We start from the raw sequence: 20,111 nt of genomic DNA on the forward strand, positions 1-20,111 counted from the left end.
CTGCCCAACACCATCCCTACAGTGAAGGATGGTGGTGGCAGCATCGTGCTGTAGGGGTGTTTTTCAGCGGTTGGGACTGGGAGGCTGGTCAGAGTTGAGGGATTGCTGAATGGAGCAAAGTACAGAGATATTCTAAATTAAAACCGGACCAAGACTGCTTTAGAGCTCAGACTAGGCTGACAGTCCAACCTCCAAAAAGACAATGGGGCACTTTTAACAAGTTAATGTTTTTTTTTTTTGTTTTTTTTTAAAGTAAAAAACAAACAAGAATAACAAACTGGTATATTAACAATGCTGGTATTTTATTTGCATCTCATTTAATATCCCTTAATAAATCTTTTTTGGTTTAAGTCTGACTTATAGTGGTTGTTTTCTTGTAAGACAGATTCATATTCACTAAGACTGGCCTAATTAGTATGCACATGAAAATGTGGTGCAAGTGAGCTGAAATTAGGTGCATGTCTCCATGAAAGTAGGCAAAATGTGGCGCAACTCACCAATCAAAACACCAGAGTGGAATACAAATTAGACAGCTATTATGACTATATTCGGCGGAAAATAAGGCGCACCTACATAAATGGGTTGGAAAATAGGTGCAAAAAGTGCAAAATCACTTGGTAAATGAGACTTCCAAAAATAAGAGTCAGAAACAGGCTCAGACACTATAGTAAATGTGCCCCAATGACACTAATCACACAACCAAGACAGCACAGGAGTGGCTTAGGGACAACTCTGTGAATGTCCTTGAGTGGCCCAGCCAGAGACCTGACTTGAGCCCATTTGAACATCTCTGAAGAGATCTAAAATGGCTGTCCATCGACTGTCCTCATCCAACCTAACAGAAAAAAATCCCCAAATCCAGGTGTGTCAAGCTTGTGGCATTTAACCCAAGAAGACTGGATGCTGTAATCACTGCCAAAGGAGCTTCAACCAAGTAATGGGTCTGAATACCAATGCAATATTTTAGTTTTTTTGTTTTCAATAAAATTAGCAAAGACTTCTAACATTCTGTTTTCACTTTGTCATTATGGGGTATTGAGTGCAGAATAATGGGGAAAAACCTGCATTTTTATTGTAGCGCAATGCCACAACAAACTGTGAAAAAATTGAAGGGTCCAAACACTTTCTGAATGCACAGTATGCAGAGAAAACTGATGGGGACACATTACCACATCAGCACTGGGGCCCCTGCATTCTCAGGATCGATGGAGGTTGCAGAGGCTGGACCCTCACCAATCATAAAGAGATAATATATCCTAGCAATATACCTTCAGTTTATGACCTGGGAATTTTCCTTTCAGAAAGTAGTATTTTATTATCTTCTTTTTTAATAATGCAAAAAAATATTTGACCCGTCTAACCTGGTCTTGTGATTTGCCGCACAGGAGGTGAAGGAAAAGACAACACTGGTGCTTGAACTGGGGAGCTTGGTGGCCATCCTCTGTGTCTTTTCTTTGGTGGTCCAGAAAAAGTTATCATTGCTGGTCAAGGTATATAATAAAGATAAATACTGTTAGTAAACTGAATATGTATACACAGTACATTAACAAATACTCCAATGTTTTAGGTCGCGTTTATATCTGCTTGGAAGCTTTGTCAAGAGCCTTTGTTGCAGATTCCACCAAGACACCTGACAAAACAGTGCAGCACGCAGCTCTATTTTGCCATCAAATGACAGACACCATGAGAACCAGATGGCCCCTTAATGGCAACCTTCCATGACAAAACAGAAAAACTGAATCCCTAACTCCGAAGCCATTATAAAAAGTTAACATACAGATCCATACCACTATCACCAGCAACGCATCCAGGACTTGGGGATGTTGAGTGAGCCAGTGGATGTGATGGTGCTGAATTTAGTACTGTGACTCTTGTTCCATTCATGGTACCATTGGTGATCTCTGGTGCTTGGACTGAAATAGAGCAAGAATAAATAAACAATGCATATTGAACATAGCGCTACATATTTACGGAAGGACAGATTCTAAATGAATGCAAACTGACCTGCAGGAAAAGTCTTTCCTACAGCATGGACAGGTAGTGGTAGTGGCTTCACGATGCCCTTATGTCGGGACAAATCCTGAGGCGTACTTGAATTAAGAGTAGTGGGTGCTTTGGCTGAGGCATAAGATTGTATCTCTATTAAAAGCAATAGTAAATGGAATAGAATTAAAGCATGTTGCAGAGGACAGGTTGGCTGTAGCATGGAGAAATGAAAAAACAGGTAAAAATTACCCGAATGGGTGAATCCAGATTTGTGCCCATTAGCGTTTCCATTCTTAGAGGTTAGGGAGACGGAAGTGATTGGCTTTGCAACCGCAGTAGGGAATGGCCGACTTCGAGGCTCTTAAGAAAAAAATACATATATTTATTGCTACTATGAGATCTGTGTACATTTCATAGGATCTCAATGAGGCAAGCATAACCTTTATATACAGTACAAATAAAAAGAAGCAAACATCTGAATATAGCACCACTATCGAATAGTCAAAAGGGACAGACAGATTTGTATTCTAAACAACAACAAAAAGCTGACCCCGATTGAGCGAGCAATACTGGTTTTCATTGGGAAATTTACTGGTTGGCAAATAGACTTGAGTGTAAGGTTATCTGCAATGATCGAAACGATTTTTCGCGGTGCTGCACATTTACGTTTATTTTGTATGACAGCAATTACAAAAGCGAGATTTTTATACTGATGACCTATCCTCTGGGACCATCAGTATCTTACTGGTGAGGGTCCTACACCCACGACCCCCGCTGATCAGCTGTTTGAAAAGGCATTCACACTCCTGTGTGAGCGCCGCTGCTTTCTCAGTTACCTAGCACAGCACTGTACTTGGTATAGCGTTCAGCCCCATTCACTTTTATGGAGCTGAGCCGCTCTTAGGCCAAGTGACCGTAGTCACTTGGCCTAGGAAAAGCAGAGAGAAGGCAATGGCGCTCACAGGAGCACAGGTGCCTTCTCAAACAGCTGATTGGCAGAACCCAGGAGTTGGGCTCCCACCAATAGGAACCCCACTTTAAGGAAAAACTTAAAGGGGTTGTCTCGCTTCAGCAAATAGTATTTATTATGTAGAGGAATTTAATAAAAGGCACTTACTAATGTATTGTGATTGTCCATATTGCCTCCTTTTCTCCATCACATTATACACTGCTCTGTTCAATGGTTACAGCGACCCTGCAATCCAATCAGTGGTGGTCATGCTTGCACATTATTGGAAAATGCACTAGCCTATGTGCAGTCCCATGCTCACGGCAACCAGAGAGGCCGGTACTTTTAACTAAAGTGTGCAAGCACGACCACCACTGATTGATTGCAGGATGGTCGTATCCATGGAAACGAGTAGTGTATAACGTGATGGAAAAATGAATCCAGACAGTAAATGAAGCAATATGGACAATTAAAATACATTAGTAAGTGCTTTGTATTAAGTCCCTCTACATAATAAATGTTATCTGCTGAAGTGAGACAACCCCTTTAAATTATGAGAAAAGAAAAAAAGTATTTACTTTCGTATATATTTTACACATAGTCCGCAATGATATTACTAAAACTAATATAATTATTATTTTATGAACAAAAAGGAAGAGGGGAGGATGTGTGTGTGTTCGTAGTCTGCTATACTATTGCTATAACTTAACATTCTTTTCTTTATTTCACTTTTATACATTTTTTATTTTATTTTTTACTTTTTTTAAATCAAAAGAAGTGAATTAATCCCTTCTTGTCACAGTTAATTTATAGACTGCACACTCACAGTTAACTTTACAGGCAGCAGGGGGCGCTCTCACATCAAGGAGAGCACTCCCCTGCCAGCTTTTCACTTTACACTGCGATGGATTGTTGTAGCTCCCTGCTACAACGATGCCAGGCAGGAAGACTGCTTTGGCTGGTCTCTGGCATACTTACTTAATTTATTTTAGTACTATAGATAAAATAAAAGGGACTGTTTCACAATCCTCCTTTGCAGGAGATGTGGGGAAGCCACATCTGGCCAATCACTTCTGCAGTAATGACCACTATATGAAAAACTTAACATTGCATAGAGGCCAATCAAAAGAATGTCTGTCTATTTCTGTAATATGAGTGTGAGGGTCGTGTTCATCTAGACTCCTCGACATTGAAACTGCAAGCAGGAAAAGTAATAGAATGATGGTAATCAAAGGATCAATAGACATGTTAATGATATGCAAATCATAAAATAAATAAAACCAAAAATAGTCAAAACATCTTTATTTATTTAGTATCGAATATGAATGCCAGGCGCAGAAGTACATGCACTTGGACACGTTGGCATGCTGTTAGCGAGGTTATTAATTGTTGTTTGAGGAATGTTCTTCCACAGAAATCACCAAGATCTGCTGCTGGTGACTTCTTTTACAATTGCCAACCAATGACTTTCCAGATGTGTTCAACAGGAGACAAGCCTGGAGACTCTGTAGGCCATGTTAGCACGTTTAGGCCACAGCAGCATGAGCACTGGCCTGGGAGAAAACAACTCCTAGGACACTTTGGAGAAGTGGCCATACCACTGTTTCCACGCACAAATAAATGTAATACCGAGCTGTTCGTGTAACGGAAATGAAGATTGGAGAGGTCCTGGTGCCGTACAGTATGCCACACCATAATCCTGGAAGTAGGATCAGTGTGACGTTCCCTTGTGAAAGCCTCTTCCATAGCATTGCCCGCATGGTCTCCAGACCAATCTCTGATCACTGCATGACTCATCACAGAAGAGGATAGACCTCCATGCCAGCCTCCACAGCATTTGAGAGCAGTGACATAATGTCAACAGAACACCCGTAGCTGGATGTGCCAACGCCTTCTGATGGTTTGTGTAGACACTGTTTTTCCCCCCTAGCCTTTGGATTTGATGTCCAAGTTAACTTGCAGTACAGATGTTCTAACCAGATGATCCGTACATGGAGAGGTTTGGCTCTGTGCACCTGTCCGTCGTTCTCCTAACCACCGGCACACGCAGCATTGACCAATGCTGACATCTCAGACTAGGCACCTAGCGAACTACCAGAGTGATAAACCAAGGTCTCTCAATTCAAGGATTCTGTTCCTCTCTGTTTGAGACAAGTGGCGAGAACTAGCAAGTTGAGGGGGCATTGCACAAGCATCCCACAAAACTTGTTCCGATTACTGAAGTTTCAAGAGGCTAGAAACTTTGCATTCAATCTGGCTTTTATGTCCCTCCCACATGCCACAAATTGGAGCTAGTTGCTTGAAAATTTGAACATTTGCAGATCCTTAGAGGGTTTCTTGAATGGGACCCATCTAATGTGTATTACATGTTCAGCTGACGTTCTTTCAGCAGATGTCGGTGGGATAAAACGGATTGTGCATTTTGCATTTCAACATGCCCTTTCCTTTATTCTCAAGGGAGAGAAGCTGTCAGAAGTATCAGGCACCGGCTCATTTCCCATTCCCCACCAAGGACAAATGTACACTTGGCCAAGCCCAGCATGCATGTGTATGGGAAGGTCAGGAGGAATAGCTGTTGGCCGAATGACCTTTAGGGTCTCTAAATTATTAAAGACCAAGCATAAGGTTCAAGCAAAGTGACTCACCTTTCCAGCAGATAAGTGGCCCTTTGCAGAGTGCTCCTTGGGAGTTTCTCACAAGATAATACCTTAAGTGCTTTTGCTTCTTTGGCTGAGTTGTAAGCTTTAGGTTAATGTGATTGGAAAACTCTGTAAAATATCTAAAACCTCGCTCTCCGCAGCCAATGCAATTTCCACAGAAACCTTAAAAAAATAAAAATAAATTATATGCATTAATACAGATGAGTTTTACAGTACTAACGGTAATTCACGTCAGCAGGATTTTGCTTTGTCCAAATAAAGCTACAGTTCATCAGGCTGCATATCCGCATATTCATAAGCAAATAATTACATTTTAGACAAGTTTAACTGTCTACTGATGGGAATAAGGACTGTGGATCTAACAAAGCAGTAGTACAGCAGGAAAGTTTCTAAAATTACCTACCCAAAAGTGCATTTTTCCCATCGTCATCAGGGAGAAACCTTTTATCAACTGCACAGACAAGAATTTGTTCTGGGAGACTCTGAGTCTTCACACCAACCAAAAGAAAGCCTGGAGGAACTTCTATTTGCTCTTTACTGAGTGAAGCTAACCGTAAATCCTTCCCTGCTTGGCAGAATCCTAAAGTAAATCAAATAAATACGTTACAACAGCGTATGTGGGGAGCAACCACAAAGTATTTATTCACTTAGGGCTCATGCACACAAACGTATTTTCTTTCCATGTCCGTTCCGATTTTTTTTGTGGACCGTATGCAGAACCATTCACTTCAATGGGTCCGCAAAAAAAAAAAACGGAAGTTACTCCGTGTGCATTCAGTTTCCGTATGTCCGTTCCACAAAAATAATAGAACATGTCCTATTATTGTCCGCATTACAGACAAGGATAGTACGGTTCTATTAGGGGCCAGCTGTTCCGTTCCGCAAAATACGGATGTCATCCGTATTTTTTGTGGACCGCAAAATACATACTGTCGTGAGCATGAGCCCTTATTGTGTGCAGGTTTTTTCTTTAGCTCTGAAGAAGTCCCTGGTTTCCTTATAAATCAATTAGATCTATTAAGCCATGGGGTACCTGCAACTGGGAACCCCATTAATGATCTGAGTTCTGGTCTCCAATGAAGTGACGGTCACACATGAGTAACCGCTCAACAAGAATACTGTGGCAATAATAAATGTGCGTGATGGGTTTTCTACGACAGAGCTTCAAATGTGCCAAGTTAAGAAAAAAAAAACAAGATTAGGGATTAGGGAGTGCTTACTGCACACTGAATATATTATAGAGCGCTGAAATTATATATCCAAGCTGCTGTTTCTGGGAAGCAGAGGATTTGGAGCTACTTAACAGAAAAGCAGTATAGAATTCAATGGGAGATCCCCAAGACTAGAAAATTGGTCAGTGCTTAGGATCAGATTTGTGGTGTTCTGACCCTAATTGAAAGGGAAACGGCGTTTCAATGAGCGTCACATCGCCTTCAATGCTCACCTAAGCTATGAGCAGAAGTACCAGATATTAATGAAAGTGTTGGCTAAACAATAAAGGGGGCGCAGTGAGTGGTGGAGCAGTGTGATCCCTTCAATCAGCAGTGGTGCCAAGAAGCAGACCCCACCGATATAATATTTATGACATCCCAAGGCCAGTTTCAAATAAGTGTATTATGGACAAGCATCCTGGCCTGACCGTGGATTTTCTGACCCAAACTCACACCATCATAGATCTGTAATGCTTGTGTCAAACTGGACTGCAGATAGGCCATCAATTTTCCACACCTTTAAGTTGATTTCACACATGCAGTTTTTAAACCCAAACAGGAGTGGACACCAAAAAAAAAAACTAACGACAAGTGTTTAGCTTATAAAACTGCATCAAAACTTTCAGCTAAGACTCCAGTCTAAGGGTCCATTCACACGTCCGTATGTGTTTTGCGGATACGCAAAACACAGACACCGGCAATGTGCGTTCCGCATTTTGCGGACCACACATCGCCAGCACTCTCATAGAAAATGCCTTTTCTTGTCCGCAATTGCGGACAAGAATAGGACATGTTCTATTTTTTTGCAGAACGGAAGTGCGGATCCAGAAGTGTGGATCTGCGGATGCGGACAGCACATTCCGGCCCCATTGAAAATACATGGGTCCACACCCGTTCCACAAAATTGCGGAACGGATGCGGACCCATTTTGCGGACGTGTGAATGGACCCTAATGATGTTTAGAGCTGGAAGTACACTTTAAGAAAATCCCTACATGAAAACTTTTTAAAAATTAAACCCTTACCATCTACACTACACGATCCTTCTGGGGCTGGCTTCTGTGCATACGGCAAAGGAGGACTGTTTGAATCGGACAAGTCGTCTTCCTCTTCGTCGTCATCATCCAAGTCCATGTTGCCATTTTGGGAGTATCTCTGAGCAAAATCCTTCTCAAGTTCTTCAACTTTTGGTTTAACATCAACACCTTAACAAGAACCATGGTATGGAGACAATTAGAAGCAAAAAGGTAGAAATTATGAAAGTTTTCCACCTCCCCCCCCCCCCCTAACTGTAAGATCTATATTTGACAGATTATAACTGAATATTGCAGAACATTTCCTACTATGTGCCCTCATTCATACATTCTGGACACCTGTCCAGGAGCCAAAGATTTCCAGATTCAAGGACTAATATTCTTTCACAGTGTTATGCAATATATGTATTAACACATACAAGATACACTTAGCACTTACCATCTGCAGAGAAAGTGGAGTTTTCTGCATTTAGATAGAGCTGGGAGAACACCGGACGCGGCACCACACTGCTACATCTTAGGGAAGCTTCTATGGAATTGTGAAGAGCTTCCTCAAACCGTGCAGATTTCAGCTGCCCTGCATAAGAGTTACCCATGTCCTGTAAGAGAAGACAAAGAATAAAGTAGAATAGCCAGCAAATTAAAAACCCCAAAATGCTATACGACAAATCCAAGAAGTGCTATAAAATAATCTATTCTTCTGTATGTGACCAAGTGGATAACTACAGTAAATTCAGTTACCATGAATGAAGCTACATGCACCCATTACAAACCAAGGATAATACCACCAACAACAAAAACTTGTATAAACGATATGATTAATAGGAATACTCTACATGTTACAACACACACTTAGCAGGATAAAGCAGAATTTACAAATTTAGATAAAAGCTCAATCACTAAAATTACGGTAAATTTGAACATAGATTAAGAGCAATTCTCCAAAAAACAAAACAAAAAAAACCTGCTAATTTAATCTACATCATCTTTTTCTAGTAGTGGTCAGCAGTTTACAGCAGATCCCATCTGTTAAATGTAGGTGGAGGAGGGGAAGTTGGCTCCTTAATACAGGGCAGGTGGTCAGCAAAAAGAAGCCAGGGGACATGTCAACATAATGAGCAGCACTAGGCAAGACAATGAATTCGAGCTAAACAGGACAGAGATTTGGAAGGTGTGGGGGTGGCACGTGTGGTCAAGAGCATCACGGGGGACACAGAAGCCTAGTCTTCAGATCTATTTGTTGCACAGCTGTTCCCTCATTTCCATAAACTGCATGACTCCTTAATGATTTTCTAACAGCTCCAGCAGCGGGCCTCTTAGAAAGCAATATTCCTTTTCTGCTACGCATTTCATTTTTAAAGCCGTTGGATTACTGTGAATTTAAATATGGGCGAAGAGCTTTAAAAAATGAACCCCTTAAAAAGTGTTAAAAAGGTTAACTTTCAACTAAAACCCTAAAATAGTGAAAAACCAAACTCCTGGCTCAAAATTCTATAAGTGTTTAAGTCATTTTATTGAAACAAAAGGCACACATTTAAGCTGGATACAAAAAAAAAAGTTTCAAGAATGATAAAAGGGTATAGGGTTTTTTATGCAGCTTTTGAGGCCAAAACCAGGAGTGAATTCAAAAAGAGAGCCGTCATATCCGCCCTTAATACTTTCTCTCCTTTTAAAACCCACTCCTGATTTTGGCTTCAAAAACTGCATCAAAAACCTGAACAAGTGGACGCCCCCCATCAGTAATATGTGGCACGTGAGGCCAATATAGCATACTTACTAAATGAACAAAATGTTATGCAGATCTATACGTATAGACAGACTTCAGTAAAAACACAAGTAAAAAGAGAAAACACACAAACCCCCCCACACACACACACAATGGGTCTTAAAGGGAACGAGTCACCAAAAATGTTTTCTGCCAGTCAAAACCAGATAGTAACATCTCATTTTTTTCTAATCTGTTTCTATTTTCTGATTGCAGAATCTTTTTTTATCCTGTTTTCTGAACATTATTATGGGGGCGGCCACCTTACCTGAGCAGTTCTTAAAAGCATTTACACAGCATTAAAAACTGCAGTAAAGTGATTTGTACAGACCAAGAAGTGGCGCCAATTATTATGCCTGGTGTTCAGTGCAAAAACTGCAGGAATTTATGTTTTTTGTTTAAATATAGATATTGACATGGAAATTACAAATAACATCATAAAAAATTCTTTAAAAGTATGTTAAACATTAAATCATGATTTAAAGAATAGGTCATTTTCTGATGACACATTTCCTTTAGGCCCCCTGCACACGACCGTTTTTTGCGTTCCGTATACGGAACCGTTTATTTCAATGGTTCCGCAAAAAAAACTGAATGTACTCCGTATGCATTCCGTTTTTCCGTTCCGTTTAAAGATAGAACATGTCCTATTGCCCGCAAATCACGTTACGTGGCTCCATTCAAGTCAATGGGTCCGCAAAAAAACGGAATACATACGGAAATGCATCCGTATGTCTTCCGTTTCCGTTCCGTTTTTTGCGGAACCATCTATTGAAAAGGTTATGCCCAGCCCAATTGTATCTATGTAATTACTGTATACTGTATATGCCATACGGAAAAACTGAACAGAAACACAGCGGAACAACGGATCCGTGAAAAACGGACCGCAAAACACTGAAAAAGCCATACGGTCGTGTGCAGGAGGCCTTAGGCTCCATTCACACGTCCGTGGTGTGTAATTGCGGATCCGCAACACACCCGCCCGGCACCCCTATAGAAATGCCTATTCTTGTCCGCAAGCTGTGGACAAGAATAGGACATATTCTATCTTTTGCGGAGCTGCGGACCTGAAGATCGGGGCCGCGCTCCGCAATGCGGATGCTGACAGCACACTGTGTGCTGTCCGCATCCATTCTGTCCCCATAGAAAATGAATGGGTCCGCACCCGTTCCGCAAAATTGCGGAACGGATGCGGACCCATTTGCGGACGTGTGAATGGAGCCTAAAGGTGTTTTTTTAGCATATGGTGCAAGTGTATACAGTAATTTTAAAGGCTCAATTACCAAAGAAAGGAGACTGCCTTCTCTGTCATTTCATTCACAACTAAAAGGAGGAATGATTAAATAACTGCTCTCACTGACAAAACGTACCCAGATAGAAATGTCGGCTTGCTGGAAAATGCGGCATGCAGTTATGTAAATGATTATAGGTGTGGTCTGATTAGACACTGGGTCTTGCCATCGAAGGCGTAGAAGTACTTCCCACGTTGCCCTATTAAAATGGCTCCTAGAGGCCACTTGTGGGTAATGTACCTATTGGCGAGACATTGTTCACTGCTAGACATTAGAGATGAGCAAATTTCATATTTTGAAATTCGTTCACGCTTCATTTGGTGGTAAAAGCAAAATTGCGTTAAGGATTCCATTATGAGGCATTCCGTCATAATAGAAGTCTAAGAGCAGCAAAACGGATCCGTCCCGTTTCCGTTATGCAGGGGAGTCCATATATTACATGCTGGACAAGAAATTATAAACCGCCCTACAAATACCAGTTTTTTTTTTGCCCATTGTTTTACCCTGCAGCATGCTCAGGGTAAGACCCCTTGCACACAAACTTTTTTTTTTTCCCTGTTTACGTTCCGTTTCGTATACGGAACCATTCATTTCAACAGATCCGCAAAAAAAAAAAAAAGAAGAATTCAAGTGAATGGGTCCGCATCCGTAATGCGGGTTGCAATACGGTCACGGCTGTGTGCATGAGCCCTAAAAGGAGTTCGGCAAAAATACTCCGTTTTTAGCAAGTGCCCGCTAACTGTCTCTCAAAACAGAAGATTCATACTTACCTGCTCCTGCCACTCTGGCGCTCTGCTCTGCCCCCACTGTGTCCATATTCCAGTTCCCACAGTGTCAACATCCGGTGCAGCATGGGCATGGTCACATGCTCCACTGCAGCCAATGACTGGCTTCAATGGTGACGTGGGCAGGAGAGTGGGCATTTGCTAAAAACTGATCATTCCTGTAGAACCCCTTTAAACCGATACAATACTACAGAAAACGCTACTTTGAAATTTAGAGTATTGGGGTGGGTTGGTAATTCCTAAACATAAAATTTCCTAGGGGCTAAAATCATCCCTATAAAAGCCCTATTTGTTTGGAACAGTGCACACTGAGCTGCAAACACAAAAGACTATTAAGCTGCCATTATGTTACTCATTCACTACTTCATTTAATATCTTACTAATGTGCCAAGGATTGCCTAGATAAGAACATGGGTCACAGTGGCAGAGACCTTAGGGCTGCACATAATGTTGAAGAGTCATTTGTACAATATGCGTTCCTTCTCATCCCGTTAAGGGCTCATGCACACGACCGTATGTATTTTTTTCGGACCGCAAAAAAAGTATCCGCAAAAAATACGGATGCTGGCCCTTAAAAGAACAGTTCTATCCTTGTCCGTAATGCGGACAATAATAGGACATGTTCTTTTTTTTGCGGAAAGGAAATATGGACATACGGAATTTGCGGTCCACAGCACGAGCGCGGAGGGGCAACGGTCGTGTGAACAAGCCCTAAGGCAGTGACCGATGCCTCCCTCTATTGTCCTATATCTAATGCCTTTTGACTGACATTCATTTTTGCAATGCTAATCTCTACACATCAAAGACTCTGGAAAGTATTTTTATAACCAGCAAATAACAAGAACTATGAAGACCTCACATGGCAGATGAAAACCCTTCGACGAAGTCAATTTATGCTCAATCCTTGTTAACGGACCAAGTACATCTTGGTTCAATGGGTCACTTTTACAGGATCTACCAATTGCATTATGAGGATCATTTCTATTTAAAGATCAAGTCATGGAGAGATGGAGGTAGTATAAAGGATGGCAAGGGCTGACTGGCCATAGACCCTACAGGGAAATTTCACAGGGGGCCGATGACCAGGGGGCTGCCTAAGCCCTCCTCTCTGCCGTTGGCCGGGTACATGATGAGCTCTCAGCAGTAATGTGACCGCACATACCCTGCTGAATTCAACTGCTGTGGTCAGTGACGTACATAGAGAAGGGCCCCCCCACTCAGGACAGAGTGGTTTCTGCCTAAACCTCTTTCAATGACCCTTGGCCCATTTTTACACTGCTTCATTTAAACACCTAAACTAAAAGTTGACCCTTTAGAGGGTAGAGTCCTGACCAAGTTTTCACCTCCAGTAGAAGAGGAGATAACCCCAACTAAGACTGGGCCCCTTCTTGCCCTGGGCCCCATAGCAGTCGCATGGTCTGCCTCTATGGTAGTTACGCCCCTGGCTGTGGTCCATATCTGACCTCCTAAGCCTCTGCTCCATATCTTAACCAGAGACAACTAGAGGAGGACAGGAAATGGCAGCTATTGATGCCCACCACAGATGGACAGCTTTCGGGGCAGTATATTGTGCTGCACTGTGGTATTTGGTTCTGCTGGGATGGTATTTTGCACTGTGGATCCCACCTACTTGTGTTGTCCCGCCTTCTGTTAATTTAGACCTGCCTACAACAGGACCACTTTAATTCTCCAGTCAGCCCCTGAAAGATGGTACCTTGCAACCGAAAGGAATGTAGTCCAAAGGATCTGAAAGTCAGCAGCATGCCTAGATGTGGCCTATAGTTTTCTATTCAGCTTGTAAATGGTGTGGGAGTTGCATTCACCTGAACTGTGCATTACTTTGGATTCCTCTGCAAATCCTGCAACTGAAAGCCTTCAAGAAATACTCTGTCAGAACCCAATCCTAAAGGGGTTTTCCAAATACAATTGCATTCAAAAAAGCCAGATAGGGATAAAGATAAAACATAGGCCATGCTCTCCCTCACTGATCCCCTGCCGATGCCATTCCAACAGTGCTCCGATCCTGCCTGTCGCACCAGAAATGCTAGGAAAGGCCCTCTCCACCAATCAGTAAGGTTGGACACTGCTACACCACCGATTGGCTGAGCAGCCCTCCCTAGCATTTCTGGCTTGTCGAGCTGGAACTAGGAAGTAAAGAGCAATGGGGAGCGGACAGGAACAACTGCATCAGGGAACTGGTGGCTGTTGGACTATTACCACCAGGAGTCAGAAGACTTTTAGCTGTTTATAAGCACAGGTTCCATTGTTTGAGCTACCTTGTTTTGCTAAGATCGTGTTCACATCTCTGTTTAGGAGATCTGGCACAAATCCCGGCTGTCAGCAAGACAAAAAAAAAAGGGTTTTTGTTGGGCTGAAACCGGCATTTATGCCAGAATTGGGCCGGACCACCACTGGACCTCATTGCAGTCAATGGGAATCAAGCTGTCAAGTAGAGGATACGTCAACGACAGAAAATGCAAGATCAGGCAGGCTGATCTTGAACAGCCGGCCTGATCTCCTAACGGAGATGTGAATGAGGCCTTACTTTTTACCCTCCAATTTTTGTGAATCCATGACTAATGGTATTGTAGGTAAGGAAATAATCATAACTAAAGGGAATCAGTCACCGCCGTAGACTAAAATCTCGTGCAGGCTGTTGGCGCATGCGCAGTTCAGTTAATGAAGCCGCTGCCAGCTTTATTACAGACCGTGTGGACCCACACAGAAAGGTGAATGATCTACTGCGCAAGATTTTAGTAGGCAGCAGGAGAACGTCACTGCTGCTAGGACGAGGAAATTAGAAGAGTGAGGAGGAGCGGGGCTCACTGCTGATGGGCGCAGCCGGGCTCCACAATGGGTAAGTACTGCCCCTTGGGCTTTTTTTTTTTTTTAACCTAATTAGGATATTGATTAAAACATGTTTTCTGGGGGGTTACAGAACCTGGATTTTTACACATGGGTATAGCAGAGCTATAGGAACCTGGAAACAGTATAAAAATGGTGACAGATTTCCTTTCAATCAAGCACCGGTACAATCCATTTACAGCATCAGTGCAATAAATTGACTGCCAATTAATGTCAATCTTATGTCTAAGTTACTAAAGTGTGAAAACCGTTTTTACGTGGTACAGCTATTCCTCCCACCTGCGCATTCCCCTCGATCCTCATCTCTGATATAGGCTGGCAGGTTGGGCTGACGTTCATGTATGAGATTTTGGGTGCAGGATGCAGAGGACAGACACTTGTGGTGGATGGTGGCAGCATAGCCCTGCTGTAGATATACACATTTTATGTGACCTGAAATGGTGATTTTATGATGGCACCGAGGCCCTTCCATCCGGTTACTAGCTGTTCTTTTCAGTGACGGATCTCGCAAACGGAAAGCCAAAACGCCAGTGTGAAAGTAGCCTTCCTTTTTTTTCTTCACATTCATTATCAGCCACAGAACGCATTAAGAAAAATGGAGAGCTGCAGATCTGAGACTGTTACCAATGAATACAGACACCGACTGTTACCTTCAAGGTTTATTGGGGAACATTTATCAAAGTGAGTGCAAAGGGAAACTGGCTTAGTTGTCCACAGCAACCAATCAGGTTTCCGCTTTCATTTTTCAGAGGTCCTTTAGAAAATGAAAGAATAAATCTGATTGGTTGCTATGGGCAACAAGCTAGTTTTTCCTTGCACCAGTTTTTATAAATATCCCCCAATGTGTTCATGTGAAAACCTTTGGTTTCAAACTTAAAAAAAAGTGCCTTGCGTCTAGTTTACAGGGTAGACAAAGCAGCCTTTCCCTTGATAAAGGCAAAGTCATATGGATAGCTGCAGCCTGCCTAAGACCCCAGTACGTAAGGCATTCCTAGCCTGCTGCTTGTTCCTAGTGGTGTCTGTTTTGCCGTGGACACGAAGTCTGTAGAACACACAGACATTTGGAAATCTGCAAGTCCAAGGACAAATGTAAGCCAAGGACAGAGAGATCGTGTTCAGAAGATTATACAAGGATAGCTGCAACCACCGAACACAGCAATTACTTCTCAGCTTAAAGGGGTTGTCCAGGTTCAGAGCTGAACCCGGAGATATCTCCGTTTTCACCCCTCTGGCCCCCGTGACATGAGCAGTGGAGCATTTCAGGCTCCGATGCTCTCCCTTGCCCTGCACTGTATTGTGCAGAGCTGTTTGTTTATACACTGCCTGTCCAACAAAAAAAAGTCGCCACCAAAAAAAAAAAAAAAATGATTCTCAATGGGGTTAAGGTCTGGACTCTGTGGTGGCCAATCCATGTGTGAAAATGATGTCTCCTGCTCCCTGAATCACTATTTCACAATTTGAGCCTAATGAATCCTGGCATTGTCATCTTGGAATATGCCCGTGCCATCAGGGAAGAACAAATCCATTGATGGAATAACCTGGTCATTCAGTATGTTCAGGTAGTCGGCTGACCTCATTCTTGGAGCACATACTGTTGCTGAACCTAGACCTGACCAACTGCAGCAACCCGAGATCATAGCACTGCCCCCACAGGCTTGTACAGTAGGCTCTAGGCATGATGGGTGCATCACTTCATCTGCCTCTCTTACCCTGATGTGCCCATCACTCTGGAACAGGGTAAATCTGGACTCAGACCACATGACCTTCTTCCATTGCTCCAGAGTCCAATCTTTATGCTCCCTAGCGAATTGAAGCCTTTTTTTCTGGTTTGCCTCACTGATTAGTGGTTTTCTTACGTCTACACAGCTGTTCAGTCCCAATCCCTTGAGTTCCCTTCGCATTGTGCGTGTGGAAATGCTCTTACTTTCACTATTAAACATAGCCCTGAGCTCGACTGTTTTTCTTGATTATTCAGGATTTTTTTTTCCGACCACATTTCTTCCTCGAATACGATGGGTCCCCACTATCCTTCCAGTTGTTGATGCGTTGGACAGTTCTTAACCCAATTTAGTAGTTTCGCGGTAGCCATAACCCTTAGGGCTCATGCACACAAGCAGACTTGCTCAATGCCCATGCAGCAGATCGCAGTCCGCAATGCATGGCCACCAGCCATATGCACTCCACTTGCGGATGCAGACCCATTGACTTGAATGAGTCTGCAATCTGCAACATACGGCCGAAAATAGAAAATATTTGGCGGTGCAGAGGCACGGATCAAAAGCTCACGGAAGCGCTTCATAGTGCTTCTGTGGGCTTCCGATCTCCAAAAAGAGAGGTGAAGCCCCATCTTTGGTCGTATCTGGCAAATGCTGACCCATTGACTTCAAGTGCACACAGCCAGTGCCAGTATATTGCAGACTGGCCGTTTATGGTCCGCAATACATAAGTATGCTTGCGTGCATGAGCCCTTATGCTTTGATTAAAGCTTATAATATTCGATAGATTAATACATCAAATTTTTTCTATATCACATGTATACAGCTTAAAAATTATAAAAACTTTAATACAAGTCAGCAGTCATATCTGCTTCATTATATTTACATGGTTATTCTATAGGAACATCAAGCTTTATAGTAAAACACATCACTTTATTCAGGTAATACATCCTCTTAAAAAGAAGGGATAATTACTGATTAAGGCTACTTTCACACTTGCGGCAGTGTGATCCGGCGGGCAGTTCCGTCGTTGGAACTGCCCACCAGATCCGCTGATTTGGATGTGACTGAAAACATTTGAGAGACGCATCCGTCTCACAAATGCATTGCAAGAACGGATCCGTCTCTCCGCTTGTCATGCAGATAGGCGGATCAGTCGTGTATTTTTTTTCCCCATAATTTTACCGTCCTGCGCATGCGCAGGCCGGAAGGACGGATCCGGCATTTTGAATGCCGGATCTGGCACTAATACATTCCTATGGGGAAAAATGCCGGATCCGGCATTCAGGCAAGTCAGTTTTTTTCGCCGGAGATAAAACCGTAGCATGCTACGGTTTTATCTTTTGCCTGATCAGTCAAAACGACTGAACTGAAGACATCCTGATGCATCCTGAACGGATTACTCTCCATTCAGAATGCATGGGGATATGCCTGATCAGTTCTTTTCCGGTATAGAGCCCCTGTGACGGAACTCTATGCCGGAAAAGGAAAAAGCTAGTGTGAAAGTACCCTAAATAACGGGTGTAGCATAAGGGTGCTACACCATAAAGACATTCTCTATGTTAGCCTGTGAGCATGAAAAATGCTAATTACCGGCATATCGTTTCACTGCAGAATATTAGTTCCGCAGCAGAACAGAACACACAATGTTTTGTTGCAGATTTCTGCTATTAAAAGTTAAATTTCTTAAAAACGCCTTTATGTGCAAAAATATAAGGCTACCTGCACATATTGCATATTACACACGGATTACAAATTGACAAATCTCGTGTATACGTTGCATATATTTTCCATATGGGAATTGACCTGCCATGTGGATTTTGAAATCTGCAGCATGTCCATGGTTTTAGTGGATTTTTTGTTGAGACTTAACCTTTTGCAAGGCAAAGGGCGAGATCAGGGCAAAACTGCATCAATATGTGCAAGTAACGCATGGGGATTTTGGCACAGATTGGGTGTTAAATTCACGCAGAAATTCTGTTTTGACACTAGTGTGCAAAAGTGCTGAAATCCGTTTTTTTTTTTTTTTTTGTCAAAGACAGGACTTTTACAATTTTACACATAAGTACTTTTAGGCCCCTATCACACAAGCGAGTTTTCTGCCCGGGTGCGATGCGTGAAGTGAACGCATAGCACCCGCACTGAATCCTGACCCATTTATTTCAATGGGTCTGTGTACATTTTCTATATTCTGCGTTTTTCACGCAGCCCTGACCCCATTGAAGTGAATGGGGGCTTCAGACAAAAACACATTGCATCTGGATGTAATCCGGATGCACAACATGTTTGTAAACCTTCCGTTTTTTTTTTCACGCGTGTGAAAAATGCATCAAAACTGATTGCACCCGCGCCCTTGCTTTCACAATGGTGCAAGTTTCACTGAACGCACCCTGAGCCAATCCGTATCGTTCATGTGAAAGAGGCCTTAGAGCAGATGCCGTGCGGGTAATCCGCTGCGTGAAAGACGGCCAAGCCCCGCTCCGGACAGCAGAGACACAGAGCAGTAACATGATAATGCTCCATGCCTCTCTGATCTTTTTACTACAAAATCCCAGTGAGATAAAGTTGTCACCATGATTTTGTAGTAAAAAGGTCACAGAGAGGCAAAGAGCATTATCAGTCATATTACTGCTCCGTGTCTCTGCTGTCCGGAATGGGGCTTGGCACGCAGTTGATTCCACGCACGGGATCCACTCGTGTGAAAGAGCCCTTACACTCTTCCTCAGTTGGAGTTAAAAAGCACCAAAAGTGAATGTGTGAACCCGGCCCTAGAAAAAGCATCCAGCTTCATTTTTCACCTACCTTTGTGATTTCAGGTGAACTAATTGAAAGACATGGTTAGCAGTTCATGTATGCGAAAGGGAATTCAATAGAACCTGAAAAACACAATCAATAAATTTGTCAGCGCAATCCTATGCGGATACAAAGCAAGGCAAACAACTTTCTGGGGTCATTTCTGATGAGAAGTATGCCATTTTTGGCGTACTTTTGTAGCAGATTAGGTCGCAAAGGGGATTTGTGGCTGAATCCGCGACTTTTCCCCGCTCATGCCACTTTTCCAAGATGTTGGAAAAAGCGGCGTGGGGTGGAAGGGAGAGAGCCGGCTGACCCGTTCTCAGTTATCATTTTCGGTGTAGAAAGTGACTTAAAGAGGGCTGCCATAGATTTAACCAAGTCGCACAGCCAGTGCCTAAGTTAGGTAGAGACCGGCGAGAGACCCCAGACAAGGGTGCAGTGCATTTTAGCCTCCCCACACCCAGCTCCATTCAAATGCAATGCTGCTGGGCCTCTCCTGACAGACGGGGCACAGGACTCCGGAAGGCGCGCCTGTCTCTTTGTGCAAGAGATCTTTGGGATATGATTACCAAGTTATGTACCCAAAGCCACACATTCACAGTTAGGCTAGAGCCCTCACACCACACAAAACCTGACAATGCCCTGAAATTTTTCATTCACATTTTTGTAATAAAAAAAAAAAAAAAACTCACGGGACCAAGTAGTCAAATAATATATTATATCATTTATTTTTACGTAGACCAGGCATGCTCAACCTGCGGCCCTCCAGCTGTTGTAAAACTACAACTCCCACAATGCCCTGCTGTAGGCTGTTCGGGCATGCTGGGAGTTGTAGTTTTGCAACAGCTGGAGGGCCGCAGGTTGAGCACGACTGACGTAGAGCAATCATCAGCGCTTTAAGTGCCTTCGGTATCGTTAATGTAGATACAATTCATAATTTTTGGCAGCGCACCCCTGTTTACACAGATCGATGTGCGGCTGACAACCCATGATTTTCCATTTTCCACATAAAAGAGGCAATCACCCAACAAATGAGCAGTAACACTTATTGAGT

At 42.9% G+C, this 20,111-nt stretch overlaps 1 protein-coding gene across 4 annotated transcripts in view; it reads right to left on the bottom strand.

Moving 5' to 3' along the window:
• The window catches only part of GREB1L (GREB1 like retinoic acid receptor coactivator), a 116,922-nt gene that overhangs the window by 51,712 nt on the left and 45,099 nt on the right, over window positions 1-20,111 (bottom strand). For all 4 annotated transcript variants that reach the window (XM_040431785.1, XM_040431782.1, XM_040431784.1 and 1 more), the window contains exons 2-10: window positions 19,064-19,137; window positions 8,279-8,438; window positions 7,831-8,010; window positions 5,999-6,175; window positions 5,581-5,757; window positions 2,236-2,346; window positions 2,005-2,139; window positions 1,788-1,913; window positions 1,362-1,481 (exon numbers count right to left, since the gene is read on the bottom strand). In XM_040431785.1, coding sequence (XP_040287719.1) covers window positions 1,362-1,481; window positions 1,788-1,913; window positions 2,005-2,139; window positions 2,236-2,346; window positions 5,581-5,757; window positions 5,999-6,175; window positions 7,831-8,010; window positions 8,279-8,435 — 1,183 coding nt within the window. In that variant the 5' untranslated portion in view covers window positions 8,436-8,438; window positions 19,064-19,137. The remainder of the gene's footprint in view (window positions 1-1,361; window positions 1,482-1,787; window positions 1,914-2,004; window positions 2,140-2,235; window positions 2,347-5,580; window positions 5,758-5,998; window positions 6,176-7,830; window positions 8,011-8,278; window positions 8,439-19,063; window positions 19,138-20,111) is intronic.

The sequence above is a fragment of the Bufo bufo genome, chromosome 5, assembly GCF_905171765.1.
Source record: "Bufo bufo chromosome 5, aBufBuf1.1, whole genome shotgun sequence".
Taxonomy (NCBI): domain Eukaryota; kingdom Metazoa; phylum Chordata; class Amphibia; order Anura; family Bufonidae; genus Bufo; species Bufo bufo.